Source organism: Tursiops truncatus, chromosome 3 (assembly GCF_011762595.2).
Source record: "Tursiops truncatus isolate mTurTru1 chromosome 3, mTurTru1.mat.Y, whole genome shotgun sequence".
Lineage (NCBI taxonomy): Eukaryota > Metazoa > Chordata > Mammalia > Artiodactyla > Delphinidae > Tursiops > Tursiops truncatus.
The window spans coordinates 88,006,093-88,031,624 of NC_047036.1; the positions used below are offsets into that span (position 1 = coordinate 88,006,093).

At 39.4% G+C, this 25,532-nt stretch overlaps 1 protein-coding gene across 8 annotated transcripts in view; it reads right to left on the reverse strand.

Moving 5' to 3' along the window:
* The window catches only part of FBXL17 (F-box and leucine rich repeat protein 17), a 478,542-nt gene extending 457,465 nt beyond the window's left edge, over positions 1-21,077 (reverse strand). For 3 of the 8 annotated variants that reach the window (XM_019940798.3, XM_019940799.3, XM_019940797.3), the window contains exons 1-3: positions 19,643-21,075; positions 8,565-8,687; positions 4,730-4,987 (exon numbers count right to left, since the gene is read on the reverse strand). In XM_019940798.3, coding sequence (XP_019796357.1) covers positions 4,730-4,987; positions 8,565-8,687; positions 19,643-20,638 — 1,377 coding nt within the window. In that variant the 5' untranslated portion in view covers positions 20,639-21,075. Of the gene's footprint in view, positions 1-4,729; positions 4,988-8,564; positions 8,688-19,642 lie in introns of all 8 variants that reach the window. The other 5 variants (XM_019940792.3, XM_019940794.3, XM_019940796.3 and 2 more) reach the window with 5 other exon arrangements.
* Between the last annotated feature and the right edge of the window lie 4,455 nt (positions 21,078-25,532).

Here is a 25,532-nt window from a genome sequence, read left to right on the forward strand (position 1 = left end):
TATGTTTATAATTGCTATATCTTCCTGATTAATTGAAACTTTTATCAATACATAATGACCTTCATTGTTTCCTGCAACCTTTTTTCACTTAAAATTGATTTTTTTTCTGGTGATAATACAGATCTTCCTCAATTTACAATGGGCTTACATCCTGATAAATCCATCGTAAATTGAAAATATCGTAAGTCAAAAATGCATTAATACACTTAACCCACTGAACATCATAGCTGAGCCTAGCATACCTTAAATGGGCTCAGAACACTTACATTAGCCTATAGTTGAGCAAAACCATCTAACATGAAGCCTGTTTTACAATAAAGTGTTGAGTATTTATGTAATTTCACTGAAATTGAAAAAGAGAACAGTTGTATGGGTACAGAATGGTTATAAGTGTATCAGTTGTTTACCCTCATGATTGTGTGGCTGACTGGGAGCTGCAGCTCACTGCTACTGTCCAGCATCGTAAGAGAGTGTCATACCACATATTGCCAGTCTGGGAAAAGATGAAAATTTAAAATCTGAAGTACAGTTTCTACTGAATGCATATGGCTTTCACACCATCATAAAGTCGAAAAATTTTAAGTTGAACCATCATAAGCTGGGGACCATCTGTATAGCCACTTCAGCTCTGTTTGGTTATTAGTATTTGAGTGGAATATCTTTTCCCATTCTTTTACTTTCAACCTCATTGTGTCTGTATCTGAAATGAGTCTCTTTTAGACTTTATATGCATGATTTATTTTTTTTTTATTCTGCCAATCTTTGCCTTTTAGAGAATTTAATCTATTTATATTTAAAGTACTGATAAAGAATGATTTATTTCCACCGTTTAGCTGTTCATTTACTGTATGTTTCATACTTTTTTTATTGTTGTTCCTCAGTTCCTCCATTACTGCACTTTTTGTATTTGGTAGATTTTATGCAGTGTACCATTTGATTCTCTTCTTATTACTTTCATGTATATATTTTAGTTATTTTCTTAATGGTTATCATGGAGATTACAATTAACATCTGAAACTTATAATAACCTTATTTGAATATTACCATGTTGGTTTCAATAGTATACACCCTATTCCTGTACATCTCTATCCCTCCTACTTTATATGGTTATTACCACAGATGATACATTATGTGCCCATTAACAAAGATTTATAAATACTGTTCTATACATGTGCCTTTTAAATCATATAGAAAAAAATAGTTAAAAACCAAAAATACAATAAATCTATCTTTTACATTTACCTATGTGGTTACTTATACTCGCATTCTTTTTTTCTTCATATGGCTTTCAGTTACTATCTAGTGTCTTTTTATTTCAAAGAGAGTTTGAAGAACTCTCTTTACCACTTCTTGTTAAGGCAAGTCTACAAACGAACTTCCTCAGTTTTTGTTTACCTGGGAATATCTTAATGTCACCTTTACTCTTGGAGAACAGTTTTGCCAGATACAGAGTTCTTGGTTGACATTGTTTCTTCAACACTTTAAATATGTTAGCCAACTACTTTCTGGCTTCCATGGCTTCTGATGAGAAATCAGTTGTTAATCCTATTGAGGATCCCTTGTATGCTATGAATCACTTCTCTGTTGCTTTCAAGATTCTCTTTGGCTCTAGCTTTTGAAAATTAGACTATTATGTGTTTTAATGTAGGCCCCTTTGAAATCATCTTGCTTGGAGTTCACTGAGTTTCTTGGATGTATAGATTCATGTCTTTCACCAAATTTGAACAGTTTGGGCCATATCATTTCTTAAAATACTCTTTCTGCCTCTTTCACTCTCCCTTCACTTTATGGTATCCCAAAGGTCCCTTAGACTCTGTTCACTTTCCTTCATTCTTTCTTCTTTCTGCTCCTCAGACATGATCATTTCATTTGTCCTATTCAGGTTCACTGAGTCTTTCTTCTGCCTGCTCACATTTGATGCTAAATCCTTCTACTAAATTTTTTATATCAGTAATTATACTTTTCAGCACCAAAATTCCTATTTCATTCCTTTTTATACTTTCTAGCTCTTTATTGCTATTCTCATTTTGTTCATGCATCATTTTCTTGAATTCCTTTAGTTCTCTGTCCATGCTTTCCAAACCTTTCAACTTGCTCTACAGAAGCAACAATTCAATCAATTGCTATGTTTAAGAGTAAAAAAGAAAAAAATACCAGGAAAATTAATCAATTATGAAAGCTCCATACTAGGCCTTTTGAAACTTTATTATACATTTTTAAGTTGTTAATTCACTAAAAGTATAATGTAGTCCACATCAGGGCTTATCAAATATCACTGGGTCATGAAATTAATTTACTGAGTGGATCAAGATCAACATTCATTTAACACAATAGTACAGAATAGAAAATATCAATTGCACTGTTCATAAGGCTATATATTACTTCATAAAAGTTTTACTTCTATTTTGTGTATATATGAAAGCCATTCTCTTTCTACTATACCGTAACACTATCCCAACAGAAGAAAGAGGCTAAAAGAGGACCTACCACAGCACCATCTTAAGCATAGGAAAGGATTACTCATTGTACTGCAATGAGGTTCATATGCAATTACTTTTAAAAATTACTTAGAATGAAAACAATTTATTTTACTACTTTTATCAGATTATTACTTCATATATAACTAATTCATAATTCAGAAACCATAAAAATCTGAAGCAAACATCTAATCTATCATAAATTAATGGGTTCCAAAATACCTCACATTCTAGGGAAGATTTACATAATTAGTCTCAAAGCTGTAAATATTAGATAAATTCATAATACTTAACTGGCATATTGTCTTGTTCCTTAAAGAACTTTTTAGTTTCCCTCTATTTCAACCATAAATATGACCTTATTTTTACAAGGAACACCCCTGGCACTCTGGTCAACTGGTACCTATTTGTGTTATATCAGATTTAAATATATAGCAAATTTAATCCATTTCTTAATAAATACATAGACTTTTTTAAATGTTTCATTGTGAAGTATAACTTGCTGGGAAATTTCCGTCACAAAAAAATCACGCCATGTCTATAAAATTTATAATTTACCTCAAAGATTAATTTGTTTTAACAGACTTAAGAACTTCATAAAATGCTTTGCTAGTGAATAATCCTGTACATAGCAGAAATAGATCAGGACAAATATTACAACAGGTAAGACTGTTGTTGCACAATTAGCCTGTGCAGACAAAATAGGCTCCCTTATAAATTGCAGGATTCTTAACACATAAATTGGATTGACACACCTAGTACTATTTAGGATAGTCATTCCAAATTTCTTCTAATACTGAGCTTTCAGTTAATTCATATGCAGTGTTTAAATTTAGGGATCTTCAGGGACTTCCCTCGTGGTCCAGTGGTTCAGACTCCGCGCTCCCAATGCAGGGGGCCCGGGTTTGATCCCTGGTCAGGGAACTAGATCCCACATGCGGCAACTAAGAGCCTGCATGCCACAACTAAAAGATCCCACATGCTGCAATTAAAAAGATCCTGCATGCTGCAACTAAAAAGATCCTGCATGCCGCAACAAAGATCTCACACGTGGCAACGAAGATCCCACGTGCTGCAATTAAGACCCAGCACAGCCAAATAAATAAATAAATATTTAAATAAATCAATAAATTTAGGGATCTTTGTATTATTTCTGACTTCGTCTCAGATCAGACTTAAGTCTAGGACTTTACTGATACTCTGCTTTTCCTGGGAACTATTAGGACTACATCTCAATTCTAAACTTAGAAAATAGTTCTGACAAAGTTCTTGAGTGGAATTATTAATTCTTTCTTTCAACAAATGTTTGCCAAGGGCACTGTGAGTAGAGTGGTACATGTGCATAGCCTCTGCCCTCATGGAACAGGCTCCTTTATTCAAGGTCTAGAAGAGTACAGTCTATTGGCATGGAAAAAATGGAAAGACTGTAGGGCAGTAGGGCTTTGGAGAATCCAAGCTTCAAATCCCAGGTCCACTGTCTACTACACATTAGGCAAGTTTCTTAATCTCTCTAAGCCTTAATCTCTCCCTTTACAAAATGAGTTTAAATCAACTATTTCCACAAAGTTATTTCAAAGGTTAAATAAAAACTACAAAAAGTGCCTAGTACAATAGAGGGAATATTACTAAATATTCAAAATATTCACAAATTCAGGGACTGGCACATAGAATCCATTCAATATCCACTCTGAGACAAGAAACCTTAAATACCATTTCCAAAGAAAGTGAATCAACCAGAAAATACACATGATACTATATTTAATCCAATTATTGCACCTAATATAGGTAATTACCATCTTTTTCTTCATTTTATACTCCTTAACTTGGACTTCCATTTAAAAGATATTTTAAAACATGTAAGCATGTCATCTAGTAACATAAAAGAGGAATTAAAAGTTAATTTTTAAAACCTCATGCTGACCCAAACTGCATACTGTTGTTACCTAAAGCAAAATTTCGCATAAAATTTAAGTAACAAAGGAATAAATTAATAAAATGGCTGGTCAAAGAAGTTCAGGCACTTATTAAAAAACACAAAAAAGTTAATTTATCAATTACAGCCATGGAACTCTAGTTCACTAACCCAAATATTCATAGATACATAAAAAGGATGACTTATTTTAGTCTCTGAACATTACAATATGTATGTTGCTATGTATGTTGCTACAACATAGCAATCTTTCAAAGTGTTGCTGCAAGAAAACATGTTGAGTTAATACAAGTAAAACCATTTTGTAGATGCTAAAATTTACCTGTTTGAGTCCTTCATCAGTAAGTTTGTCCTGGTTGCCTACATGAACTTTCTGAAGTAAAGGACAGTGAGAAGCAACCGCAATAATAGAGGTGTCAGAAAGCTGTTTACACCTGTAGGCTGTATACCTAAGAAGTCCAGGACACTTAAATGCTAGAACACACACGCCAGTATCAGACATACTGCGACAATCAGAAATGTTGATTTCAATTATATTTTGACTTCTTGATGCAATTTTTTCCAATAATTCATCAGTGACCTATGAGAGAGAAGAAAAGCAATAAATTTAAAAATCTGCTAAAAGTAGAAACTTACATTCTATTCTTTTATTAAATTCTCCCCAATAAATAATAATTAGATTATAGCATGAAAACCACAATCAAAAGAAAACCTTCTTACTTAATATTAAAGCATAATAAGAACTGTGGTATAATAAAAAAATATATTTGGTCTTTGTCTCCAGTTCCTGGAACAGAGCTCCTAAAGTTCTAGGAATTTCCTGAGTGATAGGAATGTCTTTTGTTATTTTTAACAAGCCCCTTTTACCATGCCTGAGTTTATACTTAAGTTGGGGCCCCTAGATAGCTTCAGGATGGGGGCTGGTCACCAGAAAGACCAAACACCATGTGATTAGAGGGCGGAAACTTTCAGCCCCATCCTCCGATTTCCTGGGAGGGAAGGGGAGCTGGAGACTGGATTATAAAAACTCTTGAACACTGAGATTTGAAGGGCTTCTGGGTTGGTGAATACATCAAAGTGCTGGGAGGTCAATGTGGATGTAAACAATATAGAAGCTCCAAACTCTCTCCCCCCATACCTTGCCCTATGCGTATTTTCCATTTGGCTGGTCCTGGTTTACATCCTCTATAATAAATCAGTGAACATAGTATTTTCCTGAGTTATGATCATTCTAGCAAATTATCACACCTAAGGAGAGGGTTGGGGGAACTTCCAAATTTACACCTGGTCAGTCAAAAGTATAGGTGGCTCCTAGGACTTGTGACTGGCATATGAAGTGGAGACAGTCTTATGGGACTGAGCCCTTAACCTGTGAGGTCTGCACTAACTCCAGGAGTTAGCGTCATAATTGAACTGAATTGTTGGACACACATTTGGTGTCAGAGAATTTGTTGTCAGAATGGAAAAAACCACAGATTTGGTGTCAGAAAACACCAAGTGATAATGTATGTGTTAGTTTTCATTAAACGCCTAAAAATCTATCCTTATTAGGAAAACATACTTTAAACTTTCAAACTCACCAAAAACTCCCCACAAACAAAATTGTATTGAGATTTGGAGTTGGTTCTGTTTTTAACCCAAAAAATAGTATATATCAGCCATCATGATGTACGACTCTTGACTTTTCACACTTATTATGAGATGATACCTACCAAAGTATATACATTTCAATTGTTTTACTACTTTTATCAGAATACATTACATATAACTAAATCCATAGCTTAGACAATATATCATTTTGGGTTTCAGCACACTGAAGACTTCATAGAAAAGTCCATTAAAAAAAAGTTTTTCTCGGGCTTCCCTGGTGGTGCAGTGGTTGAGAGTCCGCCTGCTGATGCAGGGGACACGGGTTTGTGCCCCAGTCCGGGAAGATCCCACATGCCGCAGAGCGGCTGGGTCCGTGAGCCATGGCCGCTGAGCCTGCGCGTCCGGAGCCTGTGCTCCGCAATGGGAGAGGCCACAACAGTGAGAGGCCCGTGTACCGCAAAAAAAAAAAAAAAAGTTTTTCTCGGAAGACTCAAAGCTACCTGTAAGTAACCTTAAAATTCATCTGCTGAAAAATTCATATGGCCATCTCAATTCTTTAAACAAATTTTAAAAACCAACCTCTACACATTCCCTGCCCAATCATATTTCCAAAAAAAGAAAACAGAGTTAACATTATTCAAGTCTTTTGTGTAAAAATAATGATGAGAAATGATGAAAATGCACATGATGAAATTTAGAAAGGAAAAAGAAGGGCTTCCCTGGTGGCGCAGTGGTTAAGTATCCGCCCATCAATGCAGGGGACACAGGTTTGAGCCCTGGTCTGAGAAAATCCCACATGCCACAGAGCAACTAAGCCCATGCACCACAACTACTGAGCCTGCACTCTAAAGTCCACGAGCCACAACTACTGAGCCCGCGTGCCACTACTGAAGCCCGCGCACCTAGAGCCCGTGCTCCACAACAAGAGAAGCCACTGCACAACGAGAAGCCCATGCACTGCAATGAAGAGTAGCCGCCGGCCACCACAACTAGAGAAAGCCCACACACAGCAACGAAGACCCAACGCAGCCAAAAATAAATAAATAAATAAATTTATTTAAAAAAAAAAAAGAAAGGAAAAAGGAAAGAATTGGAGTGTTGAGGGATACAAGGAGTTAAGAGCCAAGGTTGAAAATACCTTTGTTTATGCTTGTTGGAAACAGCATACCTCTCTTTTTTTTTTTTCTTTTTTCACCTCCAGATCTAACTACCAGGAGAGGGGAAAAGCTCTTCTTAGTCTGAGTTTGTAACAAATAGCTCAGACAACCAAGACTAATGAAGTAAAGAGCCAATGGATTACTTCACGTTATCTCTCTCCACTGTACCAGCCACAACTAACTAAATATTCACCATTCCCCCTGGACACAAATTTCATGAACCTGGACAGGTAAATGACTAATTCTGTAACTGTCTTAACCTCTTACCAATGAGGCAGTAAAACAAAAAGAAAACTCATACACAAATGCTCAGGAACTTGCTTATTTTGTTTAAAGTACATGTGTCTATAAACACACACAAATGCTACCACTGGTGTGTTGGAGTTGGCTTGTACCAAATCACAAAAGTCTATAGTATATACCACTTTCGAAGTCAGTCATATCACTACATTCAGTGACATCACATTGGTAGCTTGAAATGGGTCATGGTGAAAATATTTGTACAACAAAAACTGGAAAATGTAACAAATCAGGGCTTTTTCTTTGCTCATTTGTTTTTGAAAGCCAGCTGTTAAACATTTAGCAGCACATCACTAACAATATCATGGAAGGATTTAGAGCAGGTTTAGTAGTCTAATAAAATCCTATTCTTATTGGATATCTTTTTTATGTTTCCAATGCCAAGCACTGAAAACCAAGTTTAAGGGAAGAATTTAACAAGTCCAACAAATTATTTGTAATAAGCACTATTAACTATCTTCTTTCCTAATTTATGCCACCATATAAACATATTGGCAGTCGGGCAATGGGGAGGATTAGAAAATTCATCAAAATGAAAATTAAAACAAAATGAGTTATCTTATTCCATTTTGCTTCCATTTCTTCACACAAAATAACATTATAAGTTATACTGTTATGAAAAGTATAATAATAATAATAAATTAATAGGGATAATGATAGTATCAACTCATAAGATGGTTGATCAAATGAACACATATAAAGCTCACTGAACAGTGTGTATGTGGCACATCAGCAGCACTATATAAATGTTTGCCTTATTTTCTACTATTAAACTAATATTCGTAAAATGACCCCCTCCAAAAAATGAAAAGTTTAATAACTCTTTTTAAAGGTAGTAAAAACTGGGGGGGGGGGGGGAATGAAGAGGACTAAGACAAAGAGGATTAAGAACCAACCCAAAATTACCAATCCAAACTAAAAAATGTATTCTTCATCATAGGAACCTAGCTTCAACTTGAATTTGAAAAAAAATTACTAAAGCACAGAATTATAGATTACAGTCATTTGAACTATCTTGAAAAACAGCGTGAAAGAAGTGATTTCTGAGGAGGAAAAAGATATTTTTTGAATAGGTCAACCTGAGTGTTTCTTTAGAATTAGAATCCATACCTGCTGACGACTACTAAGATCCAGCTGCTTCCAAAACTGGAAATCTAAACAAAGGTCACGCCAGTACTTGCAAACCAATGATGCAGAAAGGCAACGCTCATCCAGGGATAAATTGGAAAATATCTGTGAATAAAAAAGGAACCACATAATATGCGCTAAAAATTTTAAAGGCAGTTAGAAAAAATTACCCTTTTTTTTTTAAATTTATCCTTTCTGTCGAGGGCTGACTTTAAATAGATCGCAGTGAGGGAGCTACTCTGCTTTGTAAGACACCCTGACCCAGAAGCAGGTCATCTACAAATGGTTTAGCACCAGGTTCCCTATGAAAGTGCATTGTGTGAAGGGCGAGGGGGCACAACAGGCAAGGGGGTGGCCGCCTTTCCAGCCATGAAAAATCAACTTTAAAAACAGAAAACCATCTTAAGTACAAGTGGCCATTATTAAAAGAGTCATTGTTATGGACTGTCCTAAAGAGGAAGTATGATATGGGAGAAGCTAAGAACACAACCAAGAGAGGGGAAAAAAAGCAAACACTCAAATTACTAAAATCATGAATAAATAGAGACATTATTACCAGCCTTACAAAAACAGAATTATAAGAGAATATTATGAACACTGTATGCCAACAAATTAGATAACCTAAAGGAAACAAACTTCTAGAAACATAAAAACTACAAAAAACTGACTCAGAAGAAATAGAAAATTTGAATAGACCTATAACAAGTAGAAATATTAAATCAGTAATCTAAAAACTTCTAACAAAGAAAGACCAAGGACCAGATGGCCTCAATAGTGATATATTTAAAGAGGAACAAATACAAATTCTTCTTAAATTCTTCCCAAAATTGGAGCATGAGGGAACCCTTGCTAATTCATTCTATGAGGTTAGCATTACCCTCATACCAAAGCCAAAAACATCACAAGAAAACTATAGACCAACATCACAAGAAAACTATAGACCAACGTTCCTTATGAATTTAAATGCAAACAATCCTAACAAAATACATTTGACCCTTGAACAATGCAGAGGTTTGGGGTGCTGACCCTCAATGCAGTCGAAAACCCAAGTATCACTTTTGGTTGGCCCTCCCTATATGCGGTTCCTCACCCATGGATTCAACCAACCAAACATCATGTAGTACTACAGTATTTACTCTTGAAAAGAAGTCTGCATGTAAGAAAACCTGCACAGTTCAAATCCATGTTGTTCAAGGGTCAACTGTATTAGCAAACTGAATCCAGCAGCATATTAAAAGGATCATACACCATGGCCAAGTGGGATCTATCCCAGGAATGCAAAGATGGTTCAACATGCAAAAATAAATCCATTTAACATATTAATCCATTTAACCATATTAATAAAATGAAGGTTTAAAAAACCCAACCAACTCAATTAATGCAGAAAAAGCATTTGACAAACTCCAATACCCTTTCTTGACAAAAAATACTCAGAAAACTAGGAATAAAAGGAAACTTCCTTAATGTGATAGATGGCATCTATAAAAGTTCCACAATTATCATTATACCTAATAGTGAAAGACTGAATGTTTTCCCCTGAGATGAGGAACAAGAAAAAGATTTCTACCATCTCCACTCCTATGCAACATCGTATTGGAGAGTCTGGCCTGGGCAATTATGTAAGGAAAAGAAATAAAAGGCATCCAGGTTAGAAAGGAAGAATTAAAATGTTCCATAGTCACAGATATCATGATCTTATATACAGAAAAAAAATACATACAAAAATTTAGAGCTAATAAGCAAATATTTCTGTATACTAGCAATGAACAAATCAGAAATGAAATAAGAAAGCACTTCTATTTGCAACAGCATCAAAGAATACCTTTTTATACTTTCCACTTCTTCATACTGAGATTTCCCATTTGTTGGGTCAATGTTATCATATTCTTCTATAATTTAAATCATGTTTCCTTCCATTCTTTTAACATGTTTATAATAGCAGTTTAAAGTTTTATCTGCTAAGTCTAATATCTGTGCCTACTCAGCTTCTATTAACTGCTTTCTTTTCTCTCAGTATAGGTTCCATTTTTTTCTGTCTCTTTACATGTCTCAATTTTTCATTCAAAACCAGACATTTTAGATAACATATTGTAGCAACTCTGGAATCTGATTTACTTTTCAGAATTGTTTTTCAACTTTAATCTCCCTGGCCTTAAATGGTAGGATATGAGTCCCCTGAAGTTTGAATGTCTCTGCTCAAGTTTTAATTCTTATTCATATTTGTTTTTAGCCTGGCTTCCTAGGGAGGTCAACCTGTGTCTAAATTGCTTAGTTTCCAGCTAGTTATTTGGGCAAAGATATGCTCAAACATCTCAAGTCTGCTCTCCAATCTGTGCGTGGGATGGGAAAAGCATATTCAAGGCTTATACTCAAGTCTGCTTTAGCCCTTGCTTTCTGCTAGATACTCTCAAGTCTCCCCTGCACATATGCATAGTTTCAGAGTAAGCCAAGGATATGTTAAGAGCTTATTGTCCGTTTATGGTTCTCTCTTTTCCAAGGTCTGCCTGTTAAACTCCTAGCTCATCCCGCACTCATCCCAACTGGCACCACAACATGAGACTTGCAAATATGTAGGTTTTCACCATTTTTTTCCTAACAAGTTCATCACTTTTAGTTGACAAACACAGGTTGTTACTTATTGCCCCAAACTAAGTTACCCTCTTAAGACACCTAAGCTGCTGGTTTTCCAAACTCCTGATTCTTGCCAAACGTACTGGGGTTCGAGGGTACAGTAGGGGCCTCATTCAAGTGTGGTGTAGACCTCCACTATTCTTACCTGAAGCTCTAGTAGTTTTCCTAAGAATAAATGCGTCTCATTTTGTTGTGTGCTTTTGGTCGATTTCCAAAGCCCAAATAGTTTTGGGCAATTCTTCCCAGTTATTTTTTATATATATATATATATATATATATATATATATAAATATAAAATTTATATATATTTGTTTTGTGTTTGTGGAGACGATTCACCAAACTCTTCATGCAGCCAAAGCTGGAAGTCCCTCTCTGGTGGATATTTTTAATGCTTGTTCCCCTCATTTTATAGATGAGAGAATTTAGAGAGATTTAGAGAGACTAGGTCATTTGTTTAAGGTTAAAGGACTACATGGCTTTAAAGGGCTAATTTGTCCCTTAACAAAGAGAAGATTCGTGGAACATAGTCACTGGAACCAAGAAACACCTTGTTTAAAATATGTCCGACTTTCGATCGTACCTTCTTTGAACCTTAGTTTTCTCCTTTGTAAAAGTGAGAGGATTGTTATCAACACAAAATTGACTAATCTAGATAGATCTAGATGGGTCTTATTTATTCAGGTGAAAGGAAATTAATAAGTGAGTAAAGATAAAACCAGTACCAGCAAAGATGGATAAAAGTAAAAAGGCAAAATACTCAGCTAAAATACCAATGCATATTTAATAGATCTTTGCATATGGCTTGTGGTAGGCAACCTACAAAATGGCCCTCAATGACCCCACCTGCTGGTATTTACACCTGTGTAATTCTCTCCTCTTGAGGGTAAGCTGGATTTACTGACTCACTTCTAATGAACAGAGTATGGCAGAAGAGATTAGATTAAGAAAAGTGTGGCTTCCATTTTGAGTGTTCTCGACTCTGTTGCTCTATGTGATTAGCCCTATGGAGAAGCCCAAATGGCATGGCAAGGAACTTAAGCATCTGGCCAACGGCCAGTAAGGACCTGAGGCCTGCCAAAAACCATGCAAGTAAGCTTGGGTGAAAATTCTCAAGTCCCAGTCCAGTAGCCCCAACAAACACCTGAATATAACCTCATAAGAGACCTTGGATCAGAAGGACCCAGCTAAGCCACAAAGGGATTCTAACCCACAGAAAATATGAGATAATAAATGTTTGTGGTTTTAAACTGCATAATTTGTTAAACAGAAATAATTAACTAACACGTGTTTAAATATTCCCACTTTTCTTTCTGTCATTAAAATGCTATCTCGTCCCTATCCTAACTCCTCAGAAAAAAACTACTATGCACCATGCTATTTTCTTAACTCATTTAACAAACATCTGTGCACATGTACCTAGGTTTCTGTGGGAGACACTAAGACATGAGATTTATTCACTGGTTTCAAGATTATATGGTCAAAGGCATTTCTGAATTATCTTTGGATCATCTGAGATTCAAGAGAAAGAACATTTCAAAGGTTGCTTTGAAGAAAGAGAACATAGGTCTGTAAAGGACTGGCCTGGAACATTTTTGCTAAATAAGAAAGAGGAAAAAATGACAATGAAAAAACTGAAATGGCACTTGCATCAAGCCAGGAAATTGCTTACTTTAACACAGGCCTGTTAGCAATGTCTTTAGCGTGACAGAAGTCCAAGCCAAGTAGGTCCTCTAACGCTGTATTAGATCGAGGGATCTATCATCTTATATCTTGTTGCTCTTTCATCACTGCCCTAATTTATAGGGTTGAAAATGGGTTACTCTTTTAATACAAGTGGTCTAGCCCTGGAAAAGGGAAGAGGAAGCAAAGGACAAGCAGCTGCCTTTTATAGTGTGATCTGGAAGTCATATACATTGCTTCCACTCACATTCTATTATCCAATATTTAGTCACATAGCCACCCCTATATGAGAGGCTAAGAAAGTCTCTCGTTAGGTAATCATGTGCCTAACTAGAACACGATGGGTACTGTTACTAAAAAGAATATAAGGCGAACGGATATTGGGAAACAACAATGACTTCTAGTCAGGACCTGGGTTGAAAACATGCTTAATATTCTTGATCTTTACTGGCAGATCTGGACAATGCAACTAAGCTATTAATTACCAGAAAATGTACAAGCCATATTACTGATATAATCTGAACTAATCACTACCAGGCCAATATCCAAATATTTCTAAAACTTGAAGATTCTATTTTTGACTGAGGCATTGACATAAGGTATCAGAAGATACTTCAGACTAAAAAAACTTCCAGAGAACGTATCACTGCTTAACATTTGGTCATACATATCCCACAGACCTTTACAGTACTTAAAAATCAACCATGCCAACACCTACATTTGGCCATTTCATTTCTTGATGAAGAGATCTTATGTGCTATCAGATATTACTACAGAAAGGACTTAAGGCTTATGAGCATGCAGACTGTATGCAAGTTATAGAAATATAAGAAGTAAATCTATGTAGCTATTTTATATTGACTATCTTCTCTATGTCAGTTTAACTTTTTTGGCCTTTTCAATTTTTTTCCTATGTACACCATATCTTGCCTCTTTCTTAAATATTCTACTTATATTGCTTGCCAAAAGCTTGAAAGTAAAATTTACTAAACAGTCTGTTGAATAAAGCACCATTTAGAAAAACAGAGACACAAAACATATTTCTGGTACTTTTTTTTTTTTTTGGCCACACGGGGCTTGCAGGGATCTTAGTTCTCCGACCCGGGATTGAACCTGGGCCCCGGCAGTGAAAGCGGTGAGTCCTAACCACTGGACCTCCAGGGTCCTCCTTTCTGGTATTTTTCTAACCGTACAGCCATAGGGAAGTCACAGATTCTAAAACTATTTCCTAATCTGTAAAATAATTTCTCACAATTTAATCATTAAAATTTAAAGCACAGCAAACTAATAAAACCCCCAACTGTTACTACATAGAGTGTTAGTCTATAGCAAAGTCAGGTATTTACACAGGAATAAGTTTTATTCGAAAGCCAGTCACAAAATTCAATAAAACAAGACTTTTTTTTAAGTATTTTGGGAGGAGACACTATGAAATAATGTGTTCTTTTGACATATCTCCATTATTCTCTGAGCACTTCCTTGCATTCTGGCTCAAAATATTCCAAGCTCATCTTGTGCTTTACTTGTCCCAGTCCTGGAATCAGTCATTTCTCTAAGGAACACTGATTCCTTTTAGCAGAGAATGATATTTAGAAGCTAAGATCTGGACACTAAGTGTACTCACTGTCTTGCGTATTGCTGCTCAAAGATCCTCTCAGAGGGCAGAGCGAGGGAATGCATGCATGTATGTATGTATGTATGTAACCAATCTCCCATCACTGTTGCTAGCTTCTTCCACCACATGGATGCCCTTACCACATCACTTGAACACCAAATTGGCCAAGACTTGGGCAAGATTCTTTATTTCTAATTGAAGTATAGTTGATTCACAATATTATAGTAGTTTCAGGTGTACAACATAGTGATTCAATATTTTTACAGTTATACTCCATTTAAAGTCATTACAAAATAATGGCTATATTTCCCAGTGCTGGACAATGTATGTTTGTTGCTTCAAGATTCTTGATAAGCATAAAACAGGATATTTAACCAAAGGTAAGTAACTTTTTAAGAAACTATTATTTTAATATTAAATGCTTCCATATTTGCCTTCACATATCTTCCCTTACATTCTCTATCATTTATACAACCTGGTATCTTACGTTGGTAAAGAACAGCTTAAGGTTACTCCCCTTGACAGCTACTCTTTACAAGGCGCCAAAATGTATAGCCTTCTCAAAATGAGAAGAAAAAAAATCTCACCTTTTGGTAGCCTGATTTGATTTAAATTATCCAAGATTACTAGGCATTCTCCAGCAAAGAACAATCTTGAACCTGACTTCCTAAGGACACTCCATTTTAGCACTGGCTAAACCATCCCTAGAACTCCAGAGCCATACTTTCTAGAATTTATCTGGTATTGGAGCCTTAAGTCAAAGCACTCATGAAAAGCTACATGTAACTTAGCTCCTCTTACCCACTAGTAATCTACATTCAAAGCTTTAAAAAGTCGCATCACTTTTTTTCTTCAACTCCCATTGTCATTGCTTTTATCCTTGTTTTCATATTTGAAAAAAACAGATCAGATACATAAGCTTTCCTCCAAAGCACACCTCTCTTATAAAACTCTTCCTCGATCACTAAAGCAACCTGTTCATAATAAAGCTATAAAAATACAAATTTAACAACTACTGATACATTATCACAGATGCATTCATGGTGAAGTGGTTTTCTAATGATGGTGATAGATTTTGGGTCTCTCACCTGGTTTCCTTTGGAAAGAAATAGTCTGCTGACAGAGAGCAAGATATCTAAATATATACCATACAAAGCCTCTAAAATTTAAATATAGATTCAAAATACCCAGTTACTCAAATAGCTACTACTTAAAGAAAAATATTCCATTGCTATCATTTGGTAAAACTGTTATAGTGGATCCACTATATAAAAATATAATTGTGATATCAGTAGGTAAGGTTGCTTAAAGTAATAAAGGCAACAGGTAGCAAAGACTGAAGCTAGCTTATGTGATCCAAAACAATCCATTTACCAGTCCAAGATCATATGTAACAGGCTTAAGTACTTTAGAAAATGCTATTCCCACAGTTGACCTTTGAAGAGCCAGTCCCTGCTTCTCTAATTTCTAATATTTAAAGACACAATTCAACCTTACAGACCCAATTATAAAATTAGCCTCTGACTCATAATGGTTAGATGTTGGCTGGTGTAAGCTTCCCCCCACTCCCTAGTTCAGGAATCTCTTTCATAAATTTCTGAGAGAAGACTATTTAAGCCCTTTTACACCATATGTTGAAAAGATCTCTAAACCTGGAAACACTGAGCTGGGTTCTAGCCCAGGGTCTGCCATTCACTATCTGAAATGTCTTGGGGTAAGCCATATCACTTCTACAGGCCTGTTTCTTCATGCATAAGAAGTAGGGAGTGACAAGATGACCTCAAAGGTCTCTTCCTGAAGTTACATAACTATGATTTCCAATGAAGTTCACCATTTTAAGAAAAAATTCATTTCATCTTTACAGAGCTCCTACAGTCAGAAAGGACTTTTTAAATTTTCAGAGAATCACATTCTTCAACCCTGAAATTCCACTTCTTGAAATCTACCCTAGAAAAATGACCACATGTGCATAGAAAACATCTATTAGCATTGTTTACAATAGTAATAAATTGAAAACATCCAATTATACCATACTGAAATAAATATAGTATGGCATAATACTATGGGATACTATACAACAGTTAAAAAGAATGAAGGAAACCATACACTCACTAATTAAAAAAACCCTCCAAATCATACTGTTAATGAAAACAATTGCAGAACATGTACATTTTGATGCCATTTACGAAAGGCTATGAAGTTTTACACAGGGCTCTCTACAAAGAAAAAAATATTCTGGAACTGCACAGTCCAGTACAGTAGCTGCCAGCCACGCATGACTACTGATCCCTGAAATGCAGCTACTGTGACTAAGAAACTGAATTTTAAATTTTATTTCATTTTAACTACTTTAAATTTAAATAGCAACATGTGGCTAGCGGCTACTGTACTCCACAGTACAACTCTAGAGGAAAAATCTAAACTGATAACAGTGGTTAGTGACCTCTGGAGAGAAAACTAGATAGGAGAGTAGGGGGTGAACCAAGGCCAACTTTTGCTTTACGGGCATTATTTGAATATTTTAAAACAAGTAATACTACTTACATAAAAGTAAAATTGAAAAAGAAAAAGCCCTATTGATATTGGGCCAAAAAATCTGCCTATGAACCACAGTAGAAAGAATTTAGTTTTCTTTTGCTGTTGCCATACCTGGAAAAAACTGAGCAAGTATGGTAGTTTGAGTCAACTTCCCTAAAAACATCTTTGAATCACATTTCCTCACGTCTCTCTCCCAAACTCTCTCCCCTCCACATCCCCCTTTTCTACAACTGTAGTAACTTCTGGTACAAAGGCCGCAGCAATACAATTATAGAAGTTATCGCCCATTATCAGGGGAGTAGGACATACTTTCTAATGGGGATAATGGATTTGTGCCTCTCCATGCAACAACTCTCTGGTACTGTAAAGAAAATTGTCATAGCTCCCTAAGTCTTCTCTTCTCCACGCCTAAACAGAGCCAGAAACTCTTCACCATCCAATGGCTCTACTGTGGCTCAAAACAACAACTCAGGATAGAAACACTCCTTAGAGACTTCCCTTACTGGCATGGCATATTCACCCAGAGTCTCAGCCCAGACTTCCTAAAAACCTGGTCATTCACTTGTTCATCAATATTTACTGAGTGCTATTAAATGCCAGGCACTGTACTTAGGGGAGAAGATAGAGCAATGGACACTATCTGTGTCACCAGAGCCTCTGCCCCCAAAGCCTTATCCCCAAAAGTTCTACTTCGGTTGGTAAACACTAAAAAACCTCGATTTCAATTCATTCCAGACAGTCTGACTCACTCTGTGCTGAACACCACCAGGACCATGAAAACCACACAGAGTATCTTTATCCAAGTTTCTAATACAAGTAATGGAAATCTATATAACATGTCTAAATACTCCAACACAATAGGTAAGTCCAATGAGTAATTTCCCCAAATGTCCCTTAGATCAGGTTTTCAACAGTCCCTAGCAAAAATGTGGAAAAGAACAATGTAGCAAATGAAATAAACTTATTCTATATAAGTCTCTTTATTATGAAATCATGTCCTACCACCTTTTTTTTCTTTCTTTTGTTTTTGTATTAATATTCTCTATTTCATGAAATAATAATGGTTTAGGTAGAAAGTGGGAAGTACCTGGTTTTTGTTTTGTTTTTAAACAGTCTTACTTACCAAACAAGACAGCAATCAAACCTCTACACCAAGTATTCGCTGATATTTAATTTGTCCATGTCATCCACTAATTTAAAAGGTTCAAGAATGTTTCCTCCGCCCTAAAATGCACACCCTGAACATACAGAGGTGGCGATTACTCCTCCAAAAATACACCTCTGTAAATTAAACAATTACATTTGGACACAAGGAAAAGGTAAGCTTTCCCACTCCTTTGCTATATTATTTACAAAAATATTAATATCACAATAAAACAGACCCAAACACACAGGATTACAAATATGCAAAAAGTCTAATCAAAGTATATTGTTGACAGTATATAATTATACTGTCAACAATTATAATTGATGACACTTAACTTCAGTAACAATAAAAGTAGCCAAATTCTTATCTAGGTTTTTCTATCTAGTCTTAAATATCATCCACACTGAGTAACCAGGTTTATATTTATTAAGCTTCAGAAAGCTGCAGATGTGGGGGTGGGAGAGAAGAGAGAAAATGAGGGAAAAAATAACTTTTTAATAATAGCTTACTACAAACTATCACATAACTACGTGACTAGCACTAGCATTGACAAAATTGCAAATTTTACTTAGTAGTTGCGAGACAAGGCTCCCACAAGACACCTACCTCTTCCCCCACTCATCTATCCCCCAACAAAAAATACATTTGTCCTTACCTTCTGGTAATCTGTATGCTTTTATGTAAGGGTTAAAATGTACAAAGGTAATACAACACAGCATAAATAAAAGGGTTTTCAAGTCAGGCAGGCCTAAATTCCCCAGATCTGCCCCTTACTGTCTGTGTGTGACCTTGGGCAAGTCATTCAACCTCTTCAAGCCCCACTAGACTGTAAGCTCCGTAGGAGCAAAGACCACTTCTGCCTGACTTACTACTGTAGGCACATGGCACTGAAATATCAGTTTCTTCTTGTATAAAGTAAGGATGTTAACAATATTTCTCTCACAACGTTAACTGAAGGATTAAATGAGATATTATGTATATAAAGCTCTGGCACAGTGCCTGATCATGGTAAATGATCAATAAAATTAACTGTTTTTGACATCAACTAGCAGCTATCAAACCTGAAAATACTGTTTGAAGACTTTCAAACACTAATATACAAAGTCTTCACCCAGTCAGTGTAAACTGCTCAAGTGATAAAACAATATTTCACACAAAACTTACGAATAGTTTCTAAACCACTGGGCTGGGAATCTAATAATAGATGAACCCTGAATTATGCGCAACAGACCTAAGCTATTAAAAGACATTTAGTAGACTCCAAGTTTTTCTACTTCAATAATATGCCATAGGCATCCTCCCCATTGGCTTCCCAATCTCCCCTTCGGACGTCTCCGGCTGTCAGGGAACCCCCTCCTCCGTGCCTAGAGGGAGGAGAGAGAAAACCTCCGAGGCGGGGGCCGGGGTTGGGGGGCAGCGCGCATCCCCGCGCCACTCGCCCGGACCCACCTTGAGCAGGATGGATGGCGGCAGCTGATTGATGTCTGGGGTTTCGGGGGATGGCTCCCTATGACAGTCGCACGGATTTTCGGGGGTCTCCTGACAGTCCGCGTCGCCGCATTCGTGGTGCTGCTGGGCGGGCGAGGGGGCGGTGCCCCCCGCTCGGACGGCGTTCCCACCGGCCTCTGTGGGGGCACCTTCCGAAGTAGGAGAGGAGCGCTGGGAGCAGAGAGGCTGCGGTGGCTGCTCTGGGCCCTGGCAGCAGCCGGCGTCGGGGGGCCGCGGCGGCGAGGCGCCTCCCCCCGCAGGTCCTCCTCCTCCTCCGCTGCCGCCGCCGCCGCCGCAGGCCCCCCCGCCACAGCGGGGCTGCTTACAGGGGGTGCAGGCGGGGACCCCGGCCCCCTTCCGCTTGCACACCATCTCGGGAGGCGTGGGGGGCTCGGCCGGCGGCGGCGGCCCCCGGAAGAGCTGCACGGCGGCAGGCGGCCCCAGGAAGCGCACGGGCCCCAGGCTGGCCAAGAAGAGGCTCCGGCCCTGCTGTTCCCAGGCGGCTGCCGCGGCCAGCCCCAGCTCTTTGCAGCAGGAGGCGGGCGACGAGGCCGAAGCGGCGGCGGCGGCGGCGGCGGCGGCCGAGGATAGCAGGAAGCGGCGGGCGGCGGCGGCGCAGTCCTCGGCGGCCAGGGCCGCGTAGCGCCGCGCCAGGTGCTGCGAGGAGGCGGCCGCGGCGTAGGCCCCGTCCCGCGGCGGCGGCGGCGGCGAGAGCGGCGGCTCCTCCTCTGGGCCGGCGGGGGCGGGCGCGCCGGGGCTGTGCACGATGAAGCAGAGCATGCAGGGCCCGCGGAAGAAGCAGTCCCGGCTCCGGGGCGCCGCCGGCTGGGGGGGCGCCTTGGCCGGGGTCCGGCGGGGCAGCCTGAGGAGAGGGCGGCGGCGGCGGCACCAGCTGCAACAGCGAGGCCTCTTCTGGCTTGGGCGGTTACGCGGCTCCTTCGAGAGAAGGTGGCCCATATAGAAGGCCCCGAGGAGGGGGACCGGGATAGAGAAGTAGGGAGGCCCGGACAGCCGGGCTCCCGGCAGCGAGGCAGGCCCCTCTCTGGCTGGGCCTCGGGCCCGCGGCGGGCGGCGGGGTCGCCCGCCTTGCGCACACACACGCACACACACGCACACACGGGCACACACGCGACGGTGGGGGGGGGTGGGCGTCAGCTGCGGGCCGGCCTGGCGCCGGATGGGGGCTACATGCTTTGCCCCGGGAAGCCGGGAGAACGATGGGCGCGAGCTTTGGGGACGCGACGGAGGGAGCGAGCCTGCCGGCTCAGTCAGTCAGTACGGCTGCAGGGGGAACGCGGGGTCCGGCTCGGACCATTTTAACTGCGGCTCCGCTGGCGGCGCGCGCGCCCGCGACACAGCTCGGAGCCGCAGGAGCGCGCGACCTGCTCGGGGAGGGGGCGGAGCCGCGGCAGCGGCGCGCTCGGGGCGGGGGCGCGGGCGCCCGGCTGCTCACCCGGGACGGGTGGGGACTGCTGGGAAGCGGGCCTGCGAGGGTGCGGGGCTCGCGGGGAGCTGCGCGCGCCCTTCCCTCCCGTCGCCCAAGGTTTCGCGTAGCCCACGCCCCTTTTGTGGGGCGGGAGGAGAAGCTTCCGAGCCAGCTGTGTGGCATCCGTTTGCACTGCCGCGCTGACGTCTCTAGGTATAAGTTCAAGGACTGCCATTGGCCGGGAGCCGCTCGGCTCTTTCTTTCACCCCCACCTCCCGACTCGGAGACCCGGGCCACGAAGAATAGGTAAACTCGATTCCGCCTGAAGGCCGACTTGGGTCCCCGGCGGCCCCTCGGGTGGAGTGGCAGATGCGCGGCCCTGGGCTGGTGAGGACTCTAGTTCTCACGTAAGGAACTAACAGCAGGTAGTGCGGCACTGCAGTGTTTCTCCACTTGTTTGCATACTTGTTGCTTGTGACAGACTACGGACTTTCCATAACTTTATTTCAGAATGAAAGCATATATCAAATTATTTATACACACCAGAAAGATAAACAGTTTTTTCAACCCAGTTAGTCATCCAACATTCCAGGCTGCAAGCTATGGATGACTTTATCGTCTGCACCCTCCAAGTCCCATCTATCCATCCATCAGGTACAGTACTTTAAAAATGATTATGCAGTGCCTGCTCTAAGATAAAAGGTTCTAGGCAGACTTGGGAGACCCAGATGAAAAAGAGGAAATAGTCTTGGCAGACAACCCTTTAGAAGATTTGCCTACAATGAGACCAGAGAAAGAAGGCAATAACTAGGAGCAGTACCTGGTGTTGAGAGAAGGTTAGTTTTCACAAGGGAGAAATCGGGAGAGGCTTTTGCAAGGAATTGGACATGCTGATGGGAATGAGCCAATATAAAGGAGGAAGTAGGGAAATGAGAAGAGATAATACAACAAGGCCCCTGAGAAGATGGAGTGACGATTACCTTGGGAGGGATACCGTCTTCACTGTGACTGGAAGGAAGGAGGAAAAGATAGATCAAGGTTGAATACAGATAGGTGGACATTTTTGGCAAGAAAGTGAAAGAGTTCCTTTCAAATGGTCTCTACTTTAAGTGGAGCCTGGTTACATACTGAAGGGTGGAAGGTGGCCGATGTTTTTAAAAGCTACTAAGGGTAACTGAGAGAACTGACTGAGGAAGCAGTATTGCAATATTCAAGGCCTGTCAGCGTAGAAACCTTTGTTTGAGCATGCCTGACTTTCCCACCACAGTGGCCAGCCTCACCCCACCTTCACCCAACGTACCATCAAACCTTTGCTAATAGAGGCCTCTTTGTCAGGAATCACTTTATTTTTGGTCTGCCAGCATTCAGGGATCTCCCTTTCTCAGCTTAAGAACAGTGAGATGGAATTCCAAGAAACCTAGAGGCAAAGATTCATCAAAGGATTTAACATACATTTCTATCAAGGCACTGCCCAAACTACATTTACCTGCAGGTATTATCCACACAGCTTTCATCCCTCTGACTTTAAAGGATTCTTTCAGGGCCCCAGAGCTTCACTGGTGAGGAAGGGAGGTTAGGAGTGACAGGGTTACCTGAGGCCTTATAACAAATCCTTTGCATCTCTTCCAGGCTACACTTTGAGCAAAAGGAGAGCGTGTTCTAAGCCTTTTTATTACTCTCTCTGTGTCAAAATTGTGGACCCATTAGCTTCATATAAATTAAACACACATTATGACCTAGCAATTCCACTTATAGGTATTTATCGAAGAAAAATAAAAGCTATACACACAAAAAGACTTGTGCAAAAATGTTCATAGCAGCTTTATTCATGATAATTAAAATCTACAAACAACCTAGATGTCCATCAGTAGAAGAATGGCTAAACTGGTATGCTCGTTCGATAGAACACTACTCAGCAATTAGAAGGGAGGGAGGGAAACAACATGAAGGAATCTCAAAAAATTTAGGCTGAATTAGACCCTGGAGTTGGAGGCCTAGAATTTTTACCTGATTTTAACAAGCTTCCCATGTGATTACTACACAAACAGCCTGGCACCATGCAGAACTATCAGAACTACACATAAAATCTAACTACATCTTCTTGTTTTCAGAGGTGAGGCAAGTGACTCTGCGACTTTTGAAGTGGTTTCTGAAATATACAGCACTGGTTCTTCCAATTCCAGAGCCATTCAGCCACAAGCAGGTGGCTGCTGTACCACAGCATGTAGCAGAGGGTTTCATATGTTTTAATAAGGATCAAGCTACTACTATTGCCACCAGAGCTATAATGAGTTTTAGAACTCATTACCCTAAGTGATAATACTGATAAGTATTCTAAATATTCAGGAGACAGAATTATGAGTAAGAGTAATAAATTGCAATTTAGAGATAATTATAGCACTGGATGGCCTTTTTAATGAGAAAAAGGAAAGCAGCCTGAACAACCAGGAGCTGGCCTGGAACTATTTGCTAGGCCTTGGTGTTAACTGGCATTCTCAACTAGGTTTGAGTGTTCTGTTGTACAAAAACAATCTCACAAAACATCAACATCGAACATGGCCACTCTGTGATCATAACAGACAAGAAAAAAATAAGATGCCTCTGTAATCATGTCTGAACACAACCAACACAAGAACACTCCAAACCACAAAAATGACCAAACATTCTGCCTAATATATGTGATTACTGTTTCTTGACCAATTACAACCTAAGCCTTGCTCCACTCTTCCTACCTTCTAGATAACAATTATTAAAATATCCAGTCATAGAATAACCTCTGCTTCCTGACAGCATCCAATCCAGAGCAAAGCCTTAAACCTTCCTCAAAATCACCAAGCACAAGCCCAATCCTTTAAATCTTTTACACCTTTTTATTGAGACTCTCCACAATTCCTCACATGTGCTATGTGCCTTTTTGTAACAAGTCAGTAAACTCAACTTGGTTCAACTATGGGTGTGCTCCTATTGGTCTTTGGCTGGAGAGCATTAACATTTGTTATAATGAAATGTCACCACCCTGTCTAAAATTACTCCCTCTTTATGCTGTACACCTTAAATTTTATAGTGCTGTATGTCAATTGTATCTCAATTAAACTGAAATAAAATTACACCTTCCTTTACTTTTCCTCTTACAGTGCTTTTATTTTCTTTATATCTCATTAGCACGTGTCTGTTTTGTTATATTTTTCACTTTTAGTCTCCAGTGGAAGAGTGTAAACTCCATGAGGACAGGGACTTTGCTCAGTTTTTAGGAGGATAATCTGGCAACTGTATAGAAAATGGACTAAAGTAGGAAGAGGCTCTTAGCAGGAAGACCAGTTAAGACTGTTTGAAAGATCAATGGATGGGCCTTAAAAGCATGAATTAAGGCCAGCATGGTGGAGATAATGAAGTAGGGGTGGGATTGAGAAACATTTTTTGTGGAGTTTTCAGGATTTAGTAACTTACTTATGAATTAGGTAGAGAGGAGGGGATGATGGGTAGGGAAGAAATGAAGAACCCCAAAATAGCAACATGTATATTCATATGACTTATTTCAGTGTATAACACTGTGGTGAAATAATGGATTCTACAATATAAAATATTTACATATTTGAATAAAATTCAAACCTGGAGTAGATATATATTATAACATAGATTCACACTGAAAGCCAGCACATTAAAATGTTGAAAACAGTTTAAAATAAAGCCTTTTCTTTCTTCTTTGCTGATATAGAATATATGTACTCACTTTGAAATTCACATTTGCCTATAAAAACACACCCACATATAAAAAGCTTTCATGCTTATAGTTGGCTAATGATGGTTGTTATTAATGGCTAAAACATCCTATGGCACCAGTGATGTAAGTAGAGATCAGTTAATGTGCCATTGGTCCCACTGATTGTGGTAGGTGCAATGGATGACCTAGAAGGACACTCTGGGGGCAGAAGACATTGTTTATGCATCTGGAAATCATGCAAAACCCCAAGTGTTCAATAAATTTAATCCATTATTGAATTGCGTTTTTGCTGCAATACTCAAAGCCAAAGATAAAGATAACTTAGCAGGCTTTCAGAGAATTCCCTTAAGGAACTGATCTGTACTATTTAATTGTTTGTTTCAGGCACAATATAAAAGTGCAACTGGTACGTCACTGGTTTTCCCTCAGTTCTTCCCATGACTGATTCGTGCTCATCTTCCAGGTCTCAGCCCAGGTACCACCTCCCGTCACAAAAGATTTTCCCTGGTGTCATACCACCCTGTTCATTTCCTTTACAGCAGTTACCAGAGTCTGCAGCTGTGGTATTTTCTTTTAGTATTAGTTGACTATCACCAGAATTAAGGCCTACTTTGTTTACCCTTGAATCACCAGCACCTAAAGTCGCTAATCAGTTGCACTTTAAAGGGAAATTATTCTGGGTGGGCCTGATGTAGTCATGTGAA